General features: G+C 36.0%; 1 protein-coding gene across 1 annotated transcript in view; it reads left to right on the top strand.

Annotated features, from left to right (window-relative positions):
- The window catches only part of LOC129223328 (cubilin-like), a 92,396-nt gene extending 73,254 nt beyond the window's left edge, over window positions 1–19,142 (top strand). Inside the window, exons 15-23 of the mRNA XM_054857895.1 lie at window positions 884–1,164; window positions 2,373–2,622; window positions 3,551–3,685; window positions 7,118–7,357; window positions 12,871–12,993; window positions 15,045–15,317; window positions 17,243–17,362; window positions 17,885–18,178; window positions 19,027–19,142. Coding sequence (XP_054713870.1) covers window positions 884–1,164; window positions 2,373–2,622; window positions 3,551–3,685; window positions 7,118–7,357; window positions 12,871–12,993; window positions 15,045–15,317; window positions 17,243–17,362; window positions 17,885–18,178; window positions 19,027–19,142 — 1,832 coding nt within the window. The remainder of the gene's footprint in view (window positions 1–883; window positions 1,165–2,372; window positions 2,623–3,550; window positions 3,686–7,117; window positions 7,358–12,870; window positions 12,994–15,044; window positions 15,318–17,242; window positions 17,363–17,884; window positions 18,179–19,026) is intronic.
- The last annotated feature ends 1,780 nt before the right edge of the window (window positions 19,143–20,922 follow it).

The raw sequence follows: 20,922 nt of genomic DNA, 5'->3' as shown, positions 1-20,922 counted from the left end.
GACAATGGCTCTTAAAACTTCAATTTAATAAAATTTCTGGGGAGTTATCAGGGTCCAATTTCCCAATAGGCAGAGTAGGCAGTTGCCTAGGGCGGCAAATTTGCTATTATAATACACGTTTTTTTGAATTAAATGGTTATTTTGAAAGTCAAATATTAGCATTTTTTCATTTTTACAGAGACAACTTTTTCTTGTAATTTAATAATGATTACTTTCACATATCTTATGAAAGTCAAATGTTTTTCAATCATGGTACTTGCCGAATCGTCAGAAAAATTTACCAAATAAAAAATTTTTCGGGGGATAACTGTGATCATTTCATCGGGGCGCCTCAGAATGTGAAACGCCAACATTTCTTCATAAGTTTGACCGTTTGAATCTGGGGAACACTTTTTTACGTTTTTGTTGAGTTAAGGATATTTTGCTTATTTTAGGAAGGGGGGACGGCAGATTTCAAATTTGCCCGGGGGCGCCATGGAGCTAAATTCGGCCCTGGGGAGTTTTTTCAAAAATTTCGGATGGCCCCTCCCAAAACAATCGGCTGGATCCGCCACTGATGTACCCTGTAACAAATTATAAGATATGTATTATAACTCTATCTTATTTCGTAACTTGATGGTAAGACCTGTACTGAAACTTATATTTCTTATTTAGCTTTGTACGACAGGTATTGCAACTTTTATTTTTTACTTAGATTGTAAGAAATATTTTGAAACACGCATTTCTTACTTAGAGTCTTTTATGCATTTCTTATTTAGAGCCATGATTATTATATTATGTAAGCCATGACACGTATTTTTGTTCGGAGTAGCATATTGATACCGATTTTAACTTTATTCGAAGATGCCAAATTCCACCTAACTATAGCTTTTGTTATTTACAGTGATGATAGACTTCAAAGACGTGTACCAAAAAGTCTTCGTATTTCATTCTGATTCGGCAAACGTTCGAAAGGGGTTTTCCATCAAAGTTGAGCAAGAGGAATGTGCGCCACCGGAGGTACAGCAGCAACCACCTCCGAAGATGGAACAACTTCCTCAGAAAGGCGTTTCTTTTCCAGCAGAGCATCTCGAAATTCCATTGTTTTATCCGCCTCCACCGCTCGATTACGACCATCTAGACTACCCAGTTTTCGAAGCCACAGCACTGAGAAGAACATTACACGTATGCTGCGTTTTATTTTCTTCTTTTATTACCTCAAACTGTGTTGTAGTTAATATTTTGGTTCCTGGGGAAATCGAGTCTGAGTAGTATACATGTTACCTCATTTAAAGTACGGCTTCTTTTAACGAGCACCATTAGGGTGACAGTACGACTAAGCGGAAATAGCGCATGAAAGAAAAGAAGCACTATCTTCGACCTTTCACTAATTTTGATCCAGACCAGGAGCCGAACAGCCCCTGGTCTAGTACTTTCAGTGTCAATGGGAACATGTACTTTGTGACCACTACAAGTTTAAGGTGAACCATTCTAATTAGTATATGGAGGGTCTTCGGCCACATGTTTGTGCATTTTTCTCAGTGCGTTATTTGCATATTTGAAACTTGCTGTATTTAGTGACCTTTTTTCAATAAAATTTCTATTTTAAACACCAATAAATAAATTATGACTAGAATTTTACATGACGGCTGTGTGTATTTATGCCTCTACGAACGTATCGTTCATTTTAGCGAACTTTGCCATGACGTTTGTACGTAAGCATTTTGCATAGCCACAGAAGGTTCTAATTTTGTTTTTAGAACCAACATAACATGTTGTTATGTTTTCTTCCACCCGAAACAGGTTTTCTTTGCTGGTTGCACTTCGGTTGGATTTTTCTTTTTGGTTACAATGATGTTCTAAAAATACTCTTTTCGCATTTTGTGTGTCAAATCAGTGCTAATTTAAAGCTTTTTTCCCTATAAGCACCATACAGAAATGCTAACGCATCCGCCATTTTGGATCAGCCTGTGTATTTGTTTGGTTGTCTTTTCTGGCATGATATGGCCATAATGGAGGTGTTTTACATTGCCAAATTTGACAATTCCTGGAAAAATGATATTTACGTATTAGATCAGATAAATTCAGGAAAACTCCAAACTTTCAAGGTTTGTTTTCGACCCAAACGATGTTTGTTTGCAGTGGGCACCAGAATATCTACCTTTTTAGGAAAAGAATTTTAATGCTGGTATATTATGTACTAAATTAGAGAAAACGGGATACTACAAACTCGACGATGCGTATATTTTTCTGACATTCAATTTCTCATGTCTTTGCCTGTTCGTTCATTTTTTAATGAGACTGTTCAAACTTTTAAGGATCGTTCTCACTACTGCATAGCACCGTAAACCACTTCTTCCAACAGATGTTTTTTTAACTAACCCTCTTTTCAGGTCTCTCCTCCCATCAACTGCGATTTAGCGATACAGCAAGAGAAGTTCGAGTTGACGAGCCCCAACTTTCCGCACCCGTATCCGACCGGACTGCACTGCCGATACCTCATACGAAAGTCAGCGCCGGACGTGTGCTGGGTCAAGCTGACCTTCAAGCGGTTTGACCTGGAGAACAGCGAGCACTGCTTCCTCGACTACCTCAGCGTCGATAACAAGAAAATATGTGGTACTCTTCCTCAAGACGAAATGCGTAAGTATCAACTCACTGATACGATTGTAACATCAGGGGGTCTTCCCCCCCCAGCGGCGATGGCGCATACCTCAAATGATACGGATCCCCCTCTCCAAATGAGATTATAAACCCTCTAAAGGTAATCCTCCCCCCCCCCAAAAAAAGTGGCGCAGTCTGCGCCATGAACCTTCCTCGTGGGCGGGCAGCCATGGTAACATGTCTTTGGAAAGAACTAGTCGCCAAGGTATTTTTTAGTCGCCAGTAATGAGTTAGATCCTGGTTATATGTACTATTTAAGGTCTCTTTGAGAGGTAATATAATTCCTTGTCGCATGACAAGGGGCTGTTCGTAAAAGATGTCACACTTTTTTCCCACCATTTTGAACCCCCTCCCTTCCTTGGCCAAAAAATGTCACACTTAATCTTACCCCCTCCCTCCCATTGTTTCAAGTTACGCTACTTTTCATTAACATATCATTATAAAAACGCGTGATGTCAAACTTACTGTTAAGCCCTCCCTCCCCCTGTCCCCACTGCCACAATTTCACCACCTCCCTCCCTTCTCAAAGCGTGACATCATTTGTAGACAGCCTTCAAATACAGGTAGATTTAAAAAGAATGGTGGGGTTTCATAAGGTTATCGGTTGGGAAACATGAAACATTGGACTTGCAGCTTTGTGTTTTGATGCAATAAAAGATAAATCTTCTAAAGAATGTGTTTTGCTTATTACTCTTGTTATCCGGATTGCCTTTGATCTCAGTTATTCCAGATAGGGCTAAACGCTAACCGAAGTAGTACTGCAACTGTTTCTGGGATTCGGAACTCGCTAATCAAGCCAATACATGTTTTCTGCCTTCAAAATGGCTCTTTACGCGGTTAATAGATACTTATTTCAAACTTAGGGATGAACTGTTATGTTAATGTTATTTACTTTTCTTTTTATCAGGTGCTTTCCTCTTCAATTCGGACGAGATATCTGTGTATTTCCGGACAGATTCCGTCAGTGCTCATCGTGGTTTCCTTATTCAAGGAGAACAGCTGAAGTGCAAACCGAAAGAAGAGGAGAAACCGCCTGTAAGCAGTAAGTTTGAAGCAAAACGAATGGACTATTACTGAAAATAAATAAATTTTTTTCGAACAAGAATATTGTACACGGCAATCACTTAAAAATTCTCATAAACCACGCATACATGTACACACACATAAATATAAGGTAAACCAAAAGCCTTACTCTGATTATAAAAGTTTATCACAAAGTAAATATTATCGTCAATTACAATGATGTAAGTTTTGTACCATAGGATAGGTCAGTTTTAGTAATTTTTTAATAATGGTGTGAGTGCTCCACCAAGAGGGTTTTAGTGAAATATTTGTAAGGAGAACATTATTTTTGGGCAAAATGGCGTTGATTGAACAGGAAGCTCCATGTGGGCATTGCTTTCACGAAACAGAGTCGCCCATAAATGCTCAACGTGCATTTCAACATTGTTGCGTCCATGACATAGTTTCTCTTAATATTTCATTATTTTTTCATTTTATTTAAGTACTAGCGGTACCCGCACGGCTTTGCCCGTAGTAGAAATTTAAAAGGTCATTTGGTTCGCCTGTATATTTACAAATTATGGATGACGAATTTCTCGCCAATTGGCTTTGTTCATTCGCTCTCCCATTCCACGTCATGATGATTTCGTAATTTACTCGTCCATCTTATGATAATTCTGCTCCGGAAAATGTTCTTAAAATTGAAATAGTAAAAGAACAAAATCGAATTTTCGAAAAATCGCTCCGAGGTGCACACCCCAATACTACTAACTTTGTGCCAAATTTCATGAAAATCGGCTGAACGGTCTAGGCGATATGCGCGTCACACAGATTCAGATATCCAGACAGAGAGACTTTCAGCTTTATTATTAGTAAAGATGGGTCAGAGCTAGGATCAAATCAATTTTGACTTGATTCATTTTAGCTCAAAATGCCTTATCTATGAACGAACGGAGTCGAAATTGACTTCATGGACTTTAGCTCTCATTGTGAAAAAAATTCGAAGTGTTTCTGGAAAATAATGGGCAGCTAATGTGCCAAATTTCTACCGGTATCATATCTGCCAAAAAAACAGGAAAAATTCCCGCTAAAAGTCAGTAACCGTCCTGAAAATGACTTTGGAATCTTTCTGAAGAACTCGGAAACCTTCCGAATCAAAGGCAGTCATCTTTCTGGAATAACTTAGGAATCCTGTTGCGCATCACTAATAACTATGACGAAAAGTTTAATGGAAAAGCTGGAGATCATTCGAAATCAAGCACTTAGGCTTGCTTGATTTCAACTTGTGTGGTTAAGTACATGCCTATTGATTCAATATGCTGCTCCTTACAAATATTAAACCACTGAAGACTTTTCGAAGATAAATCTACCATTCTGAATGAAAAATTATTGCATATTGATGGCACTTTTTGGAGAAACTACCAGAACCTACCTCGATCTTAAAACCCAAAATGGCTTTGTCCAGAGAGTTCTTGCTTGCGAAGGTACCCACCATCTCCCTAATATCGTTGATAAGGCTTTGAAACCATATAACCTCTTAGTAATTCATGAAATAAGAGTCAGATTGAATTTTCAAACTTCAGTTCTTAAATACGAAACAGTTTCTGAAGTTCTCCGCCTTCTTGCTCTAGAGACTTTAAATAATCTGTACTCCGAAGCTGACTGGCTAAGAGTATATACCGATGGCTCGTTTTCTAAAGAATAACCTAATGCTGGTGCAGGGATCTTTTGTGATTTGTTCAGCTTTTACTCTCCAATAAGAAATTTCCGTACAGCCTTCAATGGAGAGGTCTCGGCCATACGTGTAGCGCTGAAACAATTAACCATCCACTACAACAAGTTTCATAACGCCGTTATCCTCTCAGACTCAAGATCTGCTATTCAGAGCATTTGCTCAATTTTCAACCCAATCTCCTGGGACATATTGGATATACAACTCACCATCAAAAAGTTGGAACTAAATAATAAGATTATCGTTCTCCGGTGGATCCCAGGCCACTGTGGCTTAAGTGGCAACGAACATGCCAACACACCAGCAAAGACGGGTTCAGCCGTATCGCAAATATCACGCAGCAGCGTCCCATTCCGCACCATGAAAAGACTCATCCGAAAGTCTTCTTCCTCTCAGCATCAGGAGGAACTGAAGACTAGAACCAGCTCCAAACATTGGAAAGTGCTGGACAGATCAAAGATACCCGAATGGCCCCGCCGTGAGGCGGTTTTGCCATGTTTAGACTTTGTACAACATGACTGCCTGGCTGGACATCTCTTTAAAATTGGTGTATATGCGACTCCAAACTGTACCCTTTACAGAGATCTCACCTTCATGAATGGGCTGGGCACCCCCCCCCCCCCATTATCCACTGCAGAACACTCCAAGCGAGCTCCTTGGTAGAACAGTACGGGGAGGCAAGAAGCCGAATGAGACAATGACTTTTTTTCACCCCTTGTACCTCGTTTTAATTCTGTTCGTATTTTAATTCGTCAAGTTCTCTGCCATTTGAAATAAATAAATAAAAACTTAGGAATCCTCAATGAAAATTTATATATGTTTATAGTATGTAATAGCTTAGCAACATCCTGATTTACTAGGAAAGTTCACAAAGCAAGTATGACCAGAGCTAAGACGGAACTGAAAGCAGTTCCAGCAATGATACTATATCCAGACTGCATTGCGCCCTTGTTTGGTAGGGTTCAGTTTAAGCAGAAGGCCCGTTTCTAAGCTAAAGGTGAAACACCAAATAAGGAAGCCAAATCTATTTTTACACTAGTAGTTAAAATTTTTTTCACAGTGTAAAATAGGCGTTAATGGAACTTCTAGCCATTCGGGAAACTTTTTCGCAAAAATACTGGTTTTTAGAGGAAACTTGTGTCAACCCGTGAAATCCAAGAACGTTACCAGGAAAAAATCAGTGACGTTTCGGAATTTTTTTAGTGCTAAATGCTTCATATATACACGTTTGCCATGGAAACGGTGATCCTATCTAAATGAGAGGGAGAGGGGGGATATTCGCATCTTTCGTTAATTTAATGTGACTATGCTTAACTTAGAGGCTAACACACATCATTAAAGACGAACGTACAGAGCCTGATCATCGTATTACCAAACTACAGGCACCCGAGTTTTGTGGGCCTAAAACAACTAAAATTGGTCTAATCAATTATTTAACGAAATAATAGAAAATTGGTTCTCTCATTTGTTTACGTACCTTTTCTTCTATGTGTTTAAGGTGTGGGATGCTCTGCACCCCAACCAATATTTAGAAAGATTGACTGAGCACCTCAACACCCTTCTGAAATTCTCCGTGAATGTTTGTGTTTATAAGGTTCGACAAAATTGCTATGAAAATAATGTTTGGCCTAGGGCTCTGCAAACGCATCTCTACAAACTAATAGATGCTCTCAATTCCGCACATAAAACGGATGTTCGCCGGTGGTCAAGCTGTAATGTTGCTTTAATTTTTTCCCCCAGATTCAACGTGTGGACAATCCTTTTCCAGCGAACTGTTCGTTTTGCAAAGTCCGTCCCACCCTGAAAAGTATCAGTCCAAATCGGAATGCCGCTATGAAATCCACCGCGCCAACCGATACGTCTGCGGCCTACAGCTGGTCATCTTGGCCTTTGACCTGGAAGAGGAGCCCAACTGCAAGAAAGATTATTTGCAGCTCGGAGAAGAAAGATTATGTGGCATCATACCGGCCAGGACAGTCAGTAAGTGCTTGTTGTTCCTCTACTCCACATTGCTCACTTCATATAGATCGGTTCAGCGTTTTTGTTTTTGTATCAAAACCAACGCAAGTCATGTATTTAAAAAACTCTTGCTTGTTTCATAATTTGAATTGGATACTTCTTGGTCGATACGCCAATGAATCCACCTCAATCAGGTCCAAAACCGGTTTTGCATCAAAACCAATTCAATTCTTACTTCTGCTAAATGAGTACTATGAAAACTTATCAACAATATTAATATAGGAATTTTTTTTTTTTTTTTTTTTTTTTACGGTCTAGAACTTGGTATAAAATTGTGATATCACATGAATTTAATTGGTATACGGATGAAAAATGAGAAAAGAAAAACAGATTGTCCGATTTACTATAGAATCTCGTTTTTTCGGCTCCCGTTTCTCCAGATCAAAGGTTTATCTGGATGAAATTTGTAGAGTTAAAAAATTATATTTACTTTAATAATAAATTTAAATTATGATTGCAAGAACGAAACTATAAATACGTCGAATATTAGGTACTGATTAACATACAACTTCTGCATAGAACGTACAATAAAGTGTAGTACCAATTTAACAAACAATATGGCGTACTCATTGGCATCGTCAGCTGAAATTTATTGGGGGGGATGGGGACCATTTTGACTTTGTCATTTTCAAGTTGCATTAAGAAAAATTCGTTTATATATATATATATATATATATATATATATATATATATATATATATATATATATATATATATATATATATATATATATATGAGACAAAAGCTTGACATCAAATAGAATTGGATTTACATTTGATACAATACTTTCAAAGGTTTACATCTTGATTTACATAATTACACAATAAGAAAAAAAATTAAATACCAACAGATACATTTTTTCTAGACTGCACATGGAATACGAATATCCGTGCTATTTTTTTGTGATCAATTTCGTCCAAGATGTTTTTGTGAACGTAACATAAAACAACATGAATCAACCGCTTTTGTGTCATAGTCGACCTTAGATACAATTTCAGCTTTCTCAGCGCAATGAAGCTTCTTTCAGCTTTACACGACGAAGGGCGGCACACGAAGAGCAGCCACACCAAATTTTCAACATTTTGAAACAGTGGACAATTGAATTAACCGTTCTTAATGGATGAAATCATCAAAAACGAAATCTAGCTTCATTGAATCAGCCGCTTTATGGAATCAAAGCTGTTTAGAACAAATTGTGACTCATATATAAGCCGCGACAACTGTATAATTAAATTTTATATTACATAGTGATAAACCCTGCAGTTCTAAGTTCTTGGCACAAGTTGGATTCGAAAGAGTTTGATGTTTTTTAATTAAAAAATTAAAGTATATAATTCACCCTTATGACATTCACGAACCTACGAAAAACACAAATACAAAAATAAAATAAGACAAATAATTAAGCTCTCATAATATCATATTTTAATAATGCAACCTTTTAAAGTATTTTCTTAGTTTTTTCAGGTTTTTTGTAACAAATGCACCAAAATTTTGCTTTTTTGTTGAATCCTTCATACACTCAATGCATAAGCAACCAAAAAACAGCAATAGCCATGCCCATGTACTCGTATATATCTTAATTTTTGATTTCTCAAAGTCAGCGGGGAAAGTGCCCCTCCTGATCCTCTTTAAGTGACAGGCCTGCCTTGAGAGGCACACCCCACAGATTGAAAAGTACTGGCCTACACAGAGAATAAACAGCATTTGGTGCATAATTGAATTCTGATCAGCGGACGATGGGAAAGAGATAGAGAAATGAACTGCTTTTTTCTGACACGTGACAATAAGTTTTAAAATGGTTATTTCAATAAAATTTGTTCAATAAAGCAGGATTATTAATGAATAATTTTCTGTTAAGCTTTAATAACTAAAAGGAGTATTATTTATTATATTAAAATTTATAAAAGATGAAAGATTTCAAAAAAAAAAAAAAAAAAAGAGAGAGAGAGAGAGATAGTTGAACGCATTAGCTCGGATAGGACTCATAATGTCAAAATATTGACTGTAAAGCATACCTGATTAACAGGCATTCAGGGGCTACTCGATAGGAGGTCACTGTGAACTTTCATAAACTTTCCTTTCCCAGAAAATTCTGACGAGTCTTCAAATTTCGAAGTTTTTTGTGAAATATTGCATTAAAAGGAGATTCTTATTAGATAGTGATGTGGGTAGTAGTGATATGGGTAATTAGGAATTTCATTCAGAAAATCGAGAAATAACCTAATCTGAATAGTATAAAATCGGGGAATCCCTGCATGATACACTAAACAGAATGGTACTTACCTATCACGGTCTTTTGACTTTTTAAAAATGGTTCCGTGGATGTTGTTGATGATTCAGTAGTTAAAAATTACTCAGATTCATTTGACGTAGAAGGTTTGCTACATTTTCCCGTTTCAAGTCACCTATCCATAGCCATAATCGAATATGTAAAAAAAGTATTTTTACCAAAAATGGAGCGCTCTTCAGGTCACTTACTCTCAAGGAGACTAAAAGACAATATGAAATTATTTTTGTTTTTGTCGGAACGTTCCCCAATAGGGAAGCTCCTTTTATTTCTGTTTTTTTTTTTTTTTTTTTTTTCTGGTCATCTTGCGCTTCTTTTTTCGTTGGTCTATCGGAAGTGACATCACAGTATCCATCGTTATGCTGACTTACGATTTGCTTTTGAAATTGCACGTTCATTTTTAGACTTCTCCTCTTTTTTTTCTGTAACGTAACGCTTTTTTGGTCAAATTTGAGATGCCGCAAACACATTTGAGAAACCGCGCTTTGGTAAGGTACTTTGAAGCCACGTGTTGAATAATGACAAACACATGACACGTCCTTTCCCTTTCTACCCCAAACTTAACCTTTGACCAGCTAAGTGGTTTTCTAAATTTTTGAGCATCCTTTGGCCAGGGTGTTGTTGCCAGCTGCAAAAAACCGCCAAAGAGGTCAGGTGTCTCATTTTGTTTGGGTAACGTCGGGGTCGCCTTAAATTGAATCGAATCGGAGAAACAAACACTGCAAAACTTGAAACAGAAACCTGGAAGCGCCGAGAAACGAGATAAGAAAGAAAGGGGCAGAAACTCAGATCCCCGTCCGACTTCTGTTGAGTCGTAGAAAGGGGGGGGGGGGGGAGTTGTCCATCTAGTTTCAGTATCTTAAAGTTGTCCCGTTGTTTCCCCCTAAATAGCAACAAATATGCTGGAATGACTTTCAAGCAGGGCTGTGGAGTCGGAGTCGAACTGATTTTGGGGCAAAGGAGTCGGAGTCATTAGAAAACATTCCGATTCCGACCTTCTTTTTTACTTTCATTTTCACTGACTCTCCTTGCATTTTTTAAAAACTGACTAGCAATTGGTTCGATTACACGTATAAAAAGCTACTAATGAGAAAATAACTGCGATTATGGCAATCAGCTAACTTAAGTGCTTTCCGAACTTTCTGTAACCGTCCCCTAGTTTGCTTGCTTTTTAACTTAACAAATAGCAACTGTCAGCAAACGGTTTTGTTGCCTAACATTTTCAAGTAATCACTTTCAAATAAAAGTAGAAATATAGTGTTTTGTTCAATCTCAGTTATAAAATAGTTAAAGGAAAGTAACAATTTAGTAAGTCGAGGCCCGTAGCTCGGGTGGAAACTTTTGAGAGTGTTCGGCAAATTTGCAAATAAGTTCTGGCATGAAAGCACGAATCTAAAAGAGCCGATGAATTTTTTTTCTTTTGTCAAGACCATTTCTATATGCTTAATTCTCCATAAAAAGTATGGAACAAAATAAGTGTAAATGATTTCTTGGTTACAACTCTCAATAATTGCAGTTAATCTTGAAATCTTCATATTAAGGTTAATTATAAAGCAGACTATAAAATTTAAATTAAAAATTTAGCAAAGAAGAAATATAGGTATAGCAAAAGCTATTCGTACAAATTTGTATACCGCCGCATTTTGTGCAAAATTTGCTCCTGACGTATATGTGCCTTACTTTCGTTGAAATTGAAAAGTTAAATATAATTTAAAATATGTTCAAGAAAATTTTCAGAATTAAAATATTTATATTTTTTACAAACTCTGAAATTAACTTTGGGTGTCACCTACCAGATGGGTGTCACCCGGGGCAAACCATCCCTTCTCAAGAACTTAGAAAAAAGCTTTTTTTCTTTCAAGTTGCAACTTTCAAAATTTGAAAGCACACGATTTTATCAATATGTATTTGTTAAACATTAAAAGGGGGCAAATTACAAGTAATCCTTTTAAATTATTGAAAAAGAAAAAAATGGTATTTTTAAGTCATCTCACTTTGAACTCGTAACTATTGGAAAATTTGATTTTCTAATTGAATTTCTGTCGTTGTATGCATCTTACGTTTACAATAAAATACAAAATGCGAAATTTTCATGGAAAAGAATTAATATTTCAATCTCTGTTTGTGGTTTTTCCCCCTTCCTGAAGGGGGAGAGGGAATTGAAAAAATACAATAAAATAAAAATAAAAAAATCTGGAGTCGGAGTCGGGCGTTTAAAAAATCCAGGAGTCGGAGTCGGTCATTTTCCTTCCGACTCCGCAGCCCTGCTTTCAAGCTGGGGAGGCCGGCGACACGACTATGGATGGCTGACATTGCACTCGGGAGAAGGTGTCCCCTTTCTAGCATCCTCCACTGAAGCTCGTGTGCGCAGAGAGCAGAGCAATGGTTTGTCATTGGAGTTCACTTTCCGACTTTCCGTTCACTATACACATCACCTATTTTGTTTTTATTTAGTTCTCTTTTTTTCGATGTTCATTTCGGTTTATTTGATATGAATTAAACATGGTAAATTATGTATTATGCAACTGTTTAAAGTCTTCAAAGCAAAAATAATTTCCCCAAAATAATGAATTTCATCTTGACAATTATCGAGGGGGTCCGATTTTCAAATATTGAGGGGGTCCGGTCCTCAAATATTGGGGGGGTCCGGACCCCTTGGACCCCCCCCGGCCGCGACGCCCATGGGCGTACTTTGGATGGAGTCACCACTACAGCTGAACTATAAATGATGGAGTATTTGCAAAAACGCTACTATGTAGTTCTGCTACTAAGTATTGTTCTTTTGCTGAATAAAAGATAAGTGTGCTTATTTAAGAATGCGATTTGCTTATTACCCTTATTATCCGGATTGCCTTTGGTCCCAGTTAGTCCATATGATGATAAATATGGTTGTACTGTACTTCAAAGTCAGCTCAATCCAAACTATTTTTATCAGTATATATTAGGCAACAAGGTCAAGTAAAAGACACAAATGAAATCGTATATCAAAGGTTGTTCAAAAGAAAATGAACTTCTCTGAAAAAACGTCTTTTATCTATTTTATAAATTTTTAAAAAACGCAATGAGCTGGTTCTTGTTTTGACACTAAGCGCCAAATGTAGACATGATTAATCAAATAAAAATAAACATTTTGAATTTAACGTCTGAACGAGGTCATAATGTATTTTGTCAATCTTGATCCATTTAGGAATGGTGACTTTTACCGAAGAATCGTTCATAGTCAAATTCAGAGCAGATGGGCAAAATGAGCGGTCTGGTTTCTCTATCCTAGTCAGCCAAGTTGAAGACTGTGCAGACACTAAGAAAGCAGGTAAGTTGTTTCAAATCATCAATACTCAATGCTAAATTCAACCGCCTTCACTTTTCCAACTATGCCGTAATTTGGTGTGAAGTTCAACTTCTACAGTACACACGTCATAAGAACCCGTTAGGGTAAGCAACCATTCACAGCACAACACATTCACCCAAAGAAAGGACAAGGACAGGATGAAGAAAGTTCATCCATGCACGAACCGAGATTCAAACCCGGGACCTCCCCTTCACAGTCAGACTCCTCTGACCACTAGACAAGGCAGGCACACATTACATTTACAATGGATGTATATTTCATGCAATGGTGCAGCTCGAACGTTTTCCTGGAAGTAGAGTATAGTTCACAACAATCCTTATCTTGGTGGTTAGTTGGTGTCGTGTCCAGCAAGGAGTCAAAGGGATTCGTCGGCTTTGGTCAACAGAAAAAATAGTACAGCTGGCTCCAGCATTTCCTGTGTAAAGTTTGCCATAAAATGGATATGCTCCGATGTTCTGGATAAGTGTCAGTGTTGCTGGGCAGTTGAAAATATGACCTGGAGAAAGTACTTCACCAGGACAATTTCTACCAGACATAAATCCTGGCATCATCTGCATTTATTTTCGTGCCACCAAAGGCTTGTTCTCAATCTGGTAATTTTCTTTGTGATCTCAATGTTTGCATCTAGTCTTGCATATTTGTTGATCCATTTTGGGTTTTCTCTATGGGGCGTTATAGGGCAATGGCATTTGCATCCTCTAATGTAACCAGGTTTTTGGTATTATTGTGTAAATCCCTTGCCCCTTTAGCCAGTTTACCATTTGTCTCATTGCCATCGACTCCCAGACACTCATTGAATGATCCTTACCTTTGTGACATAGATTAAAATACTAGGGATGGCACCACTGTCTGAAGCAAAGGGCTGAAGTGGATGGGTTTGATCCAACCATCTTCTTGGTTGTTATCCTGATTAAATGACTACATTGCTTTATGAGCTGAGACGGATGATTAGGATTAGAGAACTATATAGTGGGGTTTCTCCACATTTGAAATTGAGTTACAATTCCTAATTTTAAAGTACAAATAAAGTGGAGGTAAAGAATGGCATCAATGGTAAAATAAGGCAAAATTCAATAATTCTACCTGATACCAATATCCTTTTAAAATTGTTCAACATATTAGTGCAAGGCCATATGCAACCAGAGGGGGTTTTCAGAGGATCAACACCCCCAGAAATTTAACACTACATTTACATTTATGTTTAAAAATCAAAATATTGGTTGTTCTCTGTCCTTTTTCATAATTTGCATCGTTATTGAGCCATTCTACGGAAAAATGGACATTTTGCGCCACACTTGACAGGCTCAAATATTTCGTTAAAAATAATAACTTAAAAGGGTGATGGGCAAAATTTCGTTGATCAAAAGTATGCGTGATTTCTTTCGCAAAAAACTTTTTTATTACCCTTTAAAATTTTATGAAATATATGAGTTGCAACGTGCAGGACTATTTTTGTTAACTGAGCTAATTACAAATTTTTTTATTTAGTACTAAATATATGTCATATATTGATATTTCATAACAAAGATGGGCAAAAGTGATTTTTAAAACATGCCGCAAACATTTGTCAACACGACATAAATCCGAAGCTTTAAAAATTTTAACACGGCATGGCATGTTTTTATAGTAAATGCAATGCAAATTTTAGTAATAATGCATAAGCTTTTCTACATACAATAAGCACATGACGTAAAATAGCTTAAAGAAATTTTTGAAGATAAAAAATTACAAGTATTAATTCTCCCAGAAAATTGTTTCTGACTCTGGCCTTGATCTAGACAGTTTTTCAAAAGTGCACAGTACCTCTGAACAATTGATCAAACATTGGAAACCTATTTAAATAATGCGAAGTACAATCTTTCTTTACTTCAAGTTAGCTCAATGTTCAAAATGATTAGAACTTGACCACTTAAGCCATCGTATCACTGAATTCTACAACTTTTAAAAACATTCAACTTATTATTGCATCCCATCCTCTCTAACTCTCAAAAACAATGTTCTATCCCAAACAGCTCAGGGATATCAGTGCGGAGGAGAGTATTCCACACACTCATTCCTGATAGAAAGTCCCTCATTCCCGGAAGACTATCCTCCTAATGCGAACTGTGAATATTTCGTTCGAAGAGCATCTCCGGAGTATTGCAGAATCGAATTGCGTGTCTTGACATTCGATTTGGAAGATGACAAAGACAGCGCAATCAAAGGAGGGCCTCGTTGTATAGCAGACGGACTCGAGTTGCCTAGGGGATATAGACTGTGTGGCCAACTGCCCAAAGAACATGTTGGTGAGTACACATTGTTGACATTTTATATTGAAGGTTTGTGGAAAAAGAGGTTGAGGTTTTTAATAAAACTTAACTGAAAAGGAAACATATGAAGTGGTTATATGGCAGATAGAATGTAAAATACCCACTAATGTGACTAAAATGACAAACACAAATGAAGTGCCGTGACGTACCTATAGCGGAAAAGTACACTGAGAAAATTTTGAAATCCAGAAAAACTTGCATTTTATTTATTTATTTTTGTTATATGTACCTTGAATCGAAATAATCTAATGAATCAGAGTTATAAGCAGTAGAGAGGTTTAATTGTATAAAAGAAGTGAGGCATTAAAAATTCCTAAGCAATGCTCAGTTTTAAGGTAGTGGCTTATATTTCAGTCATAACGTAAGTACTAATGCGTTTCTTTACTTTATGTTTAAATAGTGCACAGGAAAAAGAAAAGCAAAATTACTGAAAGTTGAACATAAAATCAATTTACATCGCTTATTGTTTGTATATGTAGTACAGGAGGCAGAAAAAAAATTACAGGATGTCCGAAAAACCCTCGACACATTTTAAAAATTCACAGAAATGCAAAAAAATGTCGTAGAAATGTGCGGTTTGCGCCATAATACTTCACAGGTTCAAGAATTTTTTTATGACATAGTAAAAAAAAAACCCTGTGTTACAGGTAATCACTGTTTTGCCACAGGAAGAAAAATAAACGTCATGGGAGTTGCTTAATCACTTTACTAAGCAGAAAGCAATACCTTTCATAACAAAAATCCATATGTGCTGTTTCTGGACATGGGATGCACTTGAGCACCGTTTAGATGTTGTTCGACCTTTGAGCAACATACAGCTCACATATTGAATGCTTTTTGTTTATAAGAATGATCAAACATATCACATGACGTGTTTTTCTTACTGTGGCAACACGTTTTTTTTTCTTTACAATGTCATAAAAATATTCTCGAACCCGTTAAGTACTATGGCGCAAACCAAATGTTGATTTTCTATGATCTTTTAAGATGTGACAAGAACTTTTCAAACACCCTGCATTTGTCCCTGACGTCATGAATTCTACTGACATCCAGGAGATAGCAACTTCAAAAGCGGGGTTGAACTGGGAATGCCGTATATACTTGCCTATAAGTCGATCTCACGTATAAGTTGACTCCCCTACTTTTAGAAGGAAAATCGGGGAAAAAATCGAAAACCTGTATAAGTTGAGCCCCTACTTTCTGGAGAAAATCAGTTAAGTTTTGCCACTAATTTTGAATGCAAAAGTTATAACAAGGAGGAAACGGAAATGTAATGAACATTTTTGTGTTAAGAAATGTCCGATTATTATTCTTTTGCTCAAAAAGTGCACTTCTGTGATCGCGATTTTTGTAAAGGGTTCGATTTCGCTGTTACTATTTTTGTTACTTGTTGCTTTTATTTTGAATAAATATCTATAAAATTCTATGCTGTAGCCATATTATATTATTTTTCAAAAGATGAGCATGTTCACGACTATCGGGAAAAATTCACGAATATTTCAATTCCCGCACTTTTCAAGTAGTCTGGTGTTTACTGTAACTATTTAGTCTTTATTTCCCAGTCAGACCATGTAAAATTATAGCAGAATGTGTAAGTATTTTTTTCTATATCATTTCCTTTAAAAGACTGGTCTAAAAGCGAAAAAATTTTCATGTTTACGTTTTTTTTTTGCAAGAATTGTTTTTGAAATTTTTCGGAAGCTTTGCCCCGTCTATAAGTCAATTCCAACTTTTAATCACATTTTTTGTACTAAATTTCTCGACTTATACGTGAGTATATACGGTAAGTAGAATACAAAAAGTTTCTGATATAATGTTTATAAGGGGTAATAATAGATCGAATAAATTTTTCTGGAGTTATATAATAGTTAAATGTTGTTTTGTTTGTCATTTCTTTCTAGAAAGTATTCCATTTGTAACTGGAGAGATTCCAATTATTTTCTACTCTGATGCATCAACACAAAGACCTGGATTTTCTATTACAGTTCGACAAATGGCAGATTGTGGATACAATGACACCGGTAAATATTTTTTCAATCAACAACTTAAGAAAAAACCATTTATAACATTAGCCTCATTCACAACACACTTTTGTACCTTGTAATTCCCCGCTCCGGCTCGGGAAAAAAAAGGTTGAAAATTCGCAGTTTACATGTAAAAAGTGGTTGTCCATTGTAACAGAGAAAGTGGTTTTTACCCAACATTCTTAGCGGCTATACACAGCAAGTAGACGAACTTGTTTCGCAAAATAAATTCTGGGTAAAAACTCTGCATTTACTCCAAAAGGAAGCAAGAGGGAAAAAAATCCACACTTCACCAGTAAATAACTGGAAAGCGGTGAATTGCAGGTTATTTGAGGGGTCGAAACTGTAAGTGTAAACGCGGCTACTGAAACCGATAGAATGTTCAGTGGATTTGGTCAATGGTGGATTTAATAATGTGCAATTATTTCACCAACAATTGCATTCACCTCGCCTGCCCCTTACTGAGAAATATCTTAGCACAAGTGATTTGAAATTATTTTCTTGTTTAGTGACTCAGAGACAATACTTCGTTGCAAAATACATCTCTTTTGGCAGATACTCCTAGTGGGGACTACGATGAATGTGGAGGTACATACAAGGGGCCAGAATTTAGCATGAAAAGTCCAATGTTTCCTGACGACTATCCCAATGAAGCGCACTGTGTGTACACAGTGTACAAAGCATCACCAGATGTATGTGCCATGGAGCTCAAGTTCGTACACTTTGATATAGAAAAAGGACCTGACTGCAGCTTTGACCAATTAGACATAGGGCACAAGACTTTGTGTGGACAATTACCCACTGGTTTTACAAGTGAGTGTTTGTCTTGATTATTTTTGATTATATCAAAGAAAATAAATTAATTTGAACTGATATATTTAAAAAATAAATAGCAATAAAGAATAGGCAAATAGTTGGACTTTCAAGATAAGATACAAATTGGGTTTGGTGACCAGTTGGATTGGCGACACGTCTATACAGTAGTTAATGTGTTACTGTGCAAAAATCTTAAATATTTAAAACACACACACATACACGGTTAAAATGGAATAAAGTACAAAAGATATTATCAGTTTGAATAACATGAATTAAATTGAAACTGAAATCAAGTAAATTAGAAATTGTCAAGAAATACTAAACTTAAGCAATAAACAATTATTCCATGATTCAAGTTCATATAGGATTAATTTAAAAATAATAAAAATTAATGTCAATAAAATCGTTAGAAAAAAAATTATATAGGTAACGTTTTCATGCTTTAAAAATTCTATCTGAAATGATAAGAAAAAAGTGAAAACAAAACAAAAAAAAAAAAAAATAAATAAATAAATAAATAAAAATAAATAAATAATAATAATAATTACAAAAACATGGAAAGATTATATCAATTAAAACATTTATAACTTTTCAACAAGATAAAATAAAACAAAATGTTAGCCAGAGTACAGAAAGAAATTTAACCCAGACACTAACTAGAATAACCCAAACTACAGTAATTAAATGATTTATGCAAAAATAAAGCATAAGTATTGGATTAGACTTTCAATAATCACTATTTAGTCTGAAAAATATATGTTCTACAATCTGCAAATTTACGTACTTTTAATCTTGTAACATTTCTAAATTCCAACTTTAGTTAAGAAATATTCTTGTAATTTTAGGAGAAATTCCCTTTGAAGATGAAGAGATGAAATTCACCTTTAAATCAGACATGGGAACATCAAAGAGTGGATTTGCAATCAAGGTCAAACAGAAGTCAAGCTGTGGGAAGAGTTGATTAACAAGTGGGTAATATCTTTCAAAGCATTTTTTTTTTTTTTTGTTTAGAAATAAGTTTAGTGAAGGTTAAACTGTAGTGCCAACTGAACTATCAGCACAATAAAAAAATAATAAAAAAAAGCTAGTTACAACATACATAATGAATAGTGATAAACTGAGCTGTCAAATATTTAAAATCTAAATTAGTAGCAGAGCTTTGCAGGAGGGATAAAATGGCCTATTTAATAACAAATGCAATGAATGATTAAAGTTTAAATTTACAATAGGACAAATAACAGTTTATTTTGAAAAAAAAAAAAAATCTTATTTGTTTACCATTTATTATAATAAATTCATTTAGTTCACTTTTAAACAAAAATTTAGAACATCAAGCACAAAAGCAAATTATTTAAATGATATCAACATGGATATTATCTGTAATGATTAAAATGTTTCTTGGTATCACAAAAAAAAAAAAAAAAAAAAAAACCTAAGAGAAAAGCATTTGTTTTGGACACATTTTCATCATGTCTTAGTTCTATGCTGTAGTTAGTAGAAACTACGTTTTTTTTTTTTTTGTAGCAGTCCACAACTCTGGTGATAAATAAAAAAATATTTTTTCTATCAAATTTATGAAGCAAACTAAATTTAATATGTTATTGCTTGCATTATCAGTTTCCTTCCCCAGTCAAATGAATGATAGACAGTTTTGTTCCTTCTCAAAAATACCAAACAATATTCTAAAACAGGGGTTTGAATACCTTTGAGACTTGATGCCCCTCCCCCTTTGAACATTGAAATAAGGTAACTCCCCCCCCCCCACACACTGTATAGAGTCTAATACATTCAGAACAATCGGAACTTGAAACTGAAGATGGGTTAGGATAGCTGAAATTGGTTACTGAGTGAAAGTATAGATTAAGTTTGTGCGCCAAACTTTTATATTGCTATACGGTAGGGACAGACCTAACCTAGTAGTGTCATAACGCTGTGATTATGATCTTCGTAGCCTTTACAATGCTGCCAGGTTAGGTTTGTATCAACTATATCCATAACTATATTTTGAACACATTATTAGAACACATGAAATCATAGAACTATATGCAAATTAATTTGAGGCCATCAAGGACCTAGATAAGGTTGGAGTGCAATGCTTGTTACTTTGATTCCTTTCATAATACTGACGTGTGCAGGTAAACAGCAGTATCCGCAGAAATGAGTTTTCGAGATATTTGAAGAAATGTGTGGTGGATTCAGTAATAACAATAGGGAAATGTTGGAATTAGATGGCTTTTTTTGCACCTTTTTTTCAACAGAAACCAAATAAGCAAGCTTGTTCAATAAAGATAAAGTACAATAGATGACAAAAATGCAAAAGAAAGAAAAAAAAAATAATTTGAATTTTGACATCTTGAATTCAAATTATGTTTTTTGCAATCACGAGTGTGTGTGTGTGGGGGGGGGTATGTGTATGTGTGTAGGCATGTGTGTTAGTGTCTGCGTACAGGTATAAGTGTGTGGGTAGTTGTGTGTATGAGTATTTGTGTGTGTGGGGGAATGTGTATGTGTGTGCAGGCATGTGTTTGTGTGTGTGTGCAGGCATGAGTGTGTGGGTAGTTGTGTGTGTGTATGTGTGTTAGTGGTTGTGTGTGTGAGTGTAGTTGTGTGTGTATGTGTGTGTGTAGTTGTGTATGTATGCGCGTGTGTGTAGCATATGGATGCAACCTAGAGACGGTTTTCGCTATAGGAGCAGCATCGTGAGGAGCCGGTAGATGGTGGTGCTGCAGAGGGTGCTGGTG

This window comes from Uloborus diversus, chromosome 5 (assembly GCF_026930045.1).
Source record: "Uloborus diversus isolate 005 chromosome 5, Udiv.v.3.1, whole genome shotgun sequence".
NCBI lineage: Eukaryota > Metazoa > Arthropoda > Arachnida > Araneae > Uloboridae > Uloborus > Uloborus diversus.
Note: the sequence above shows the minus strand (reverse complement) of the source record. Positions and strands in the feature narration are given on the sequence as shown.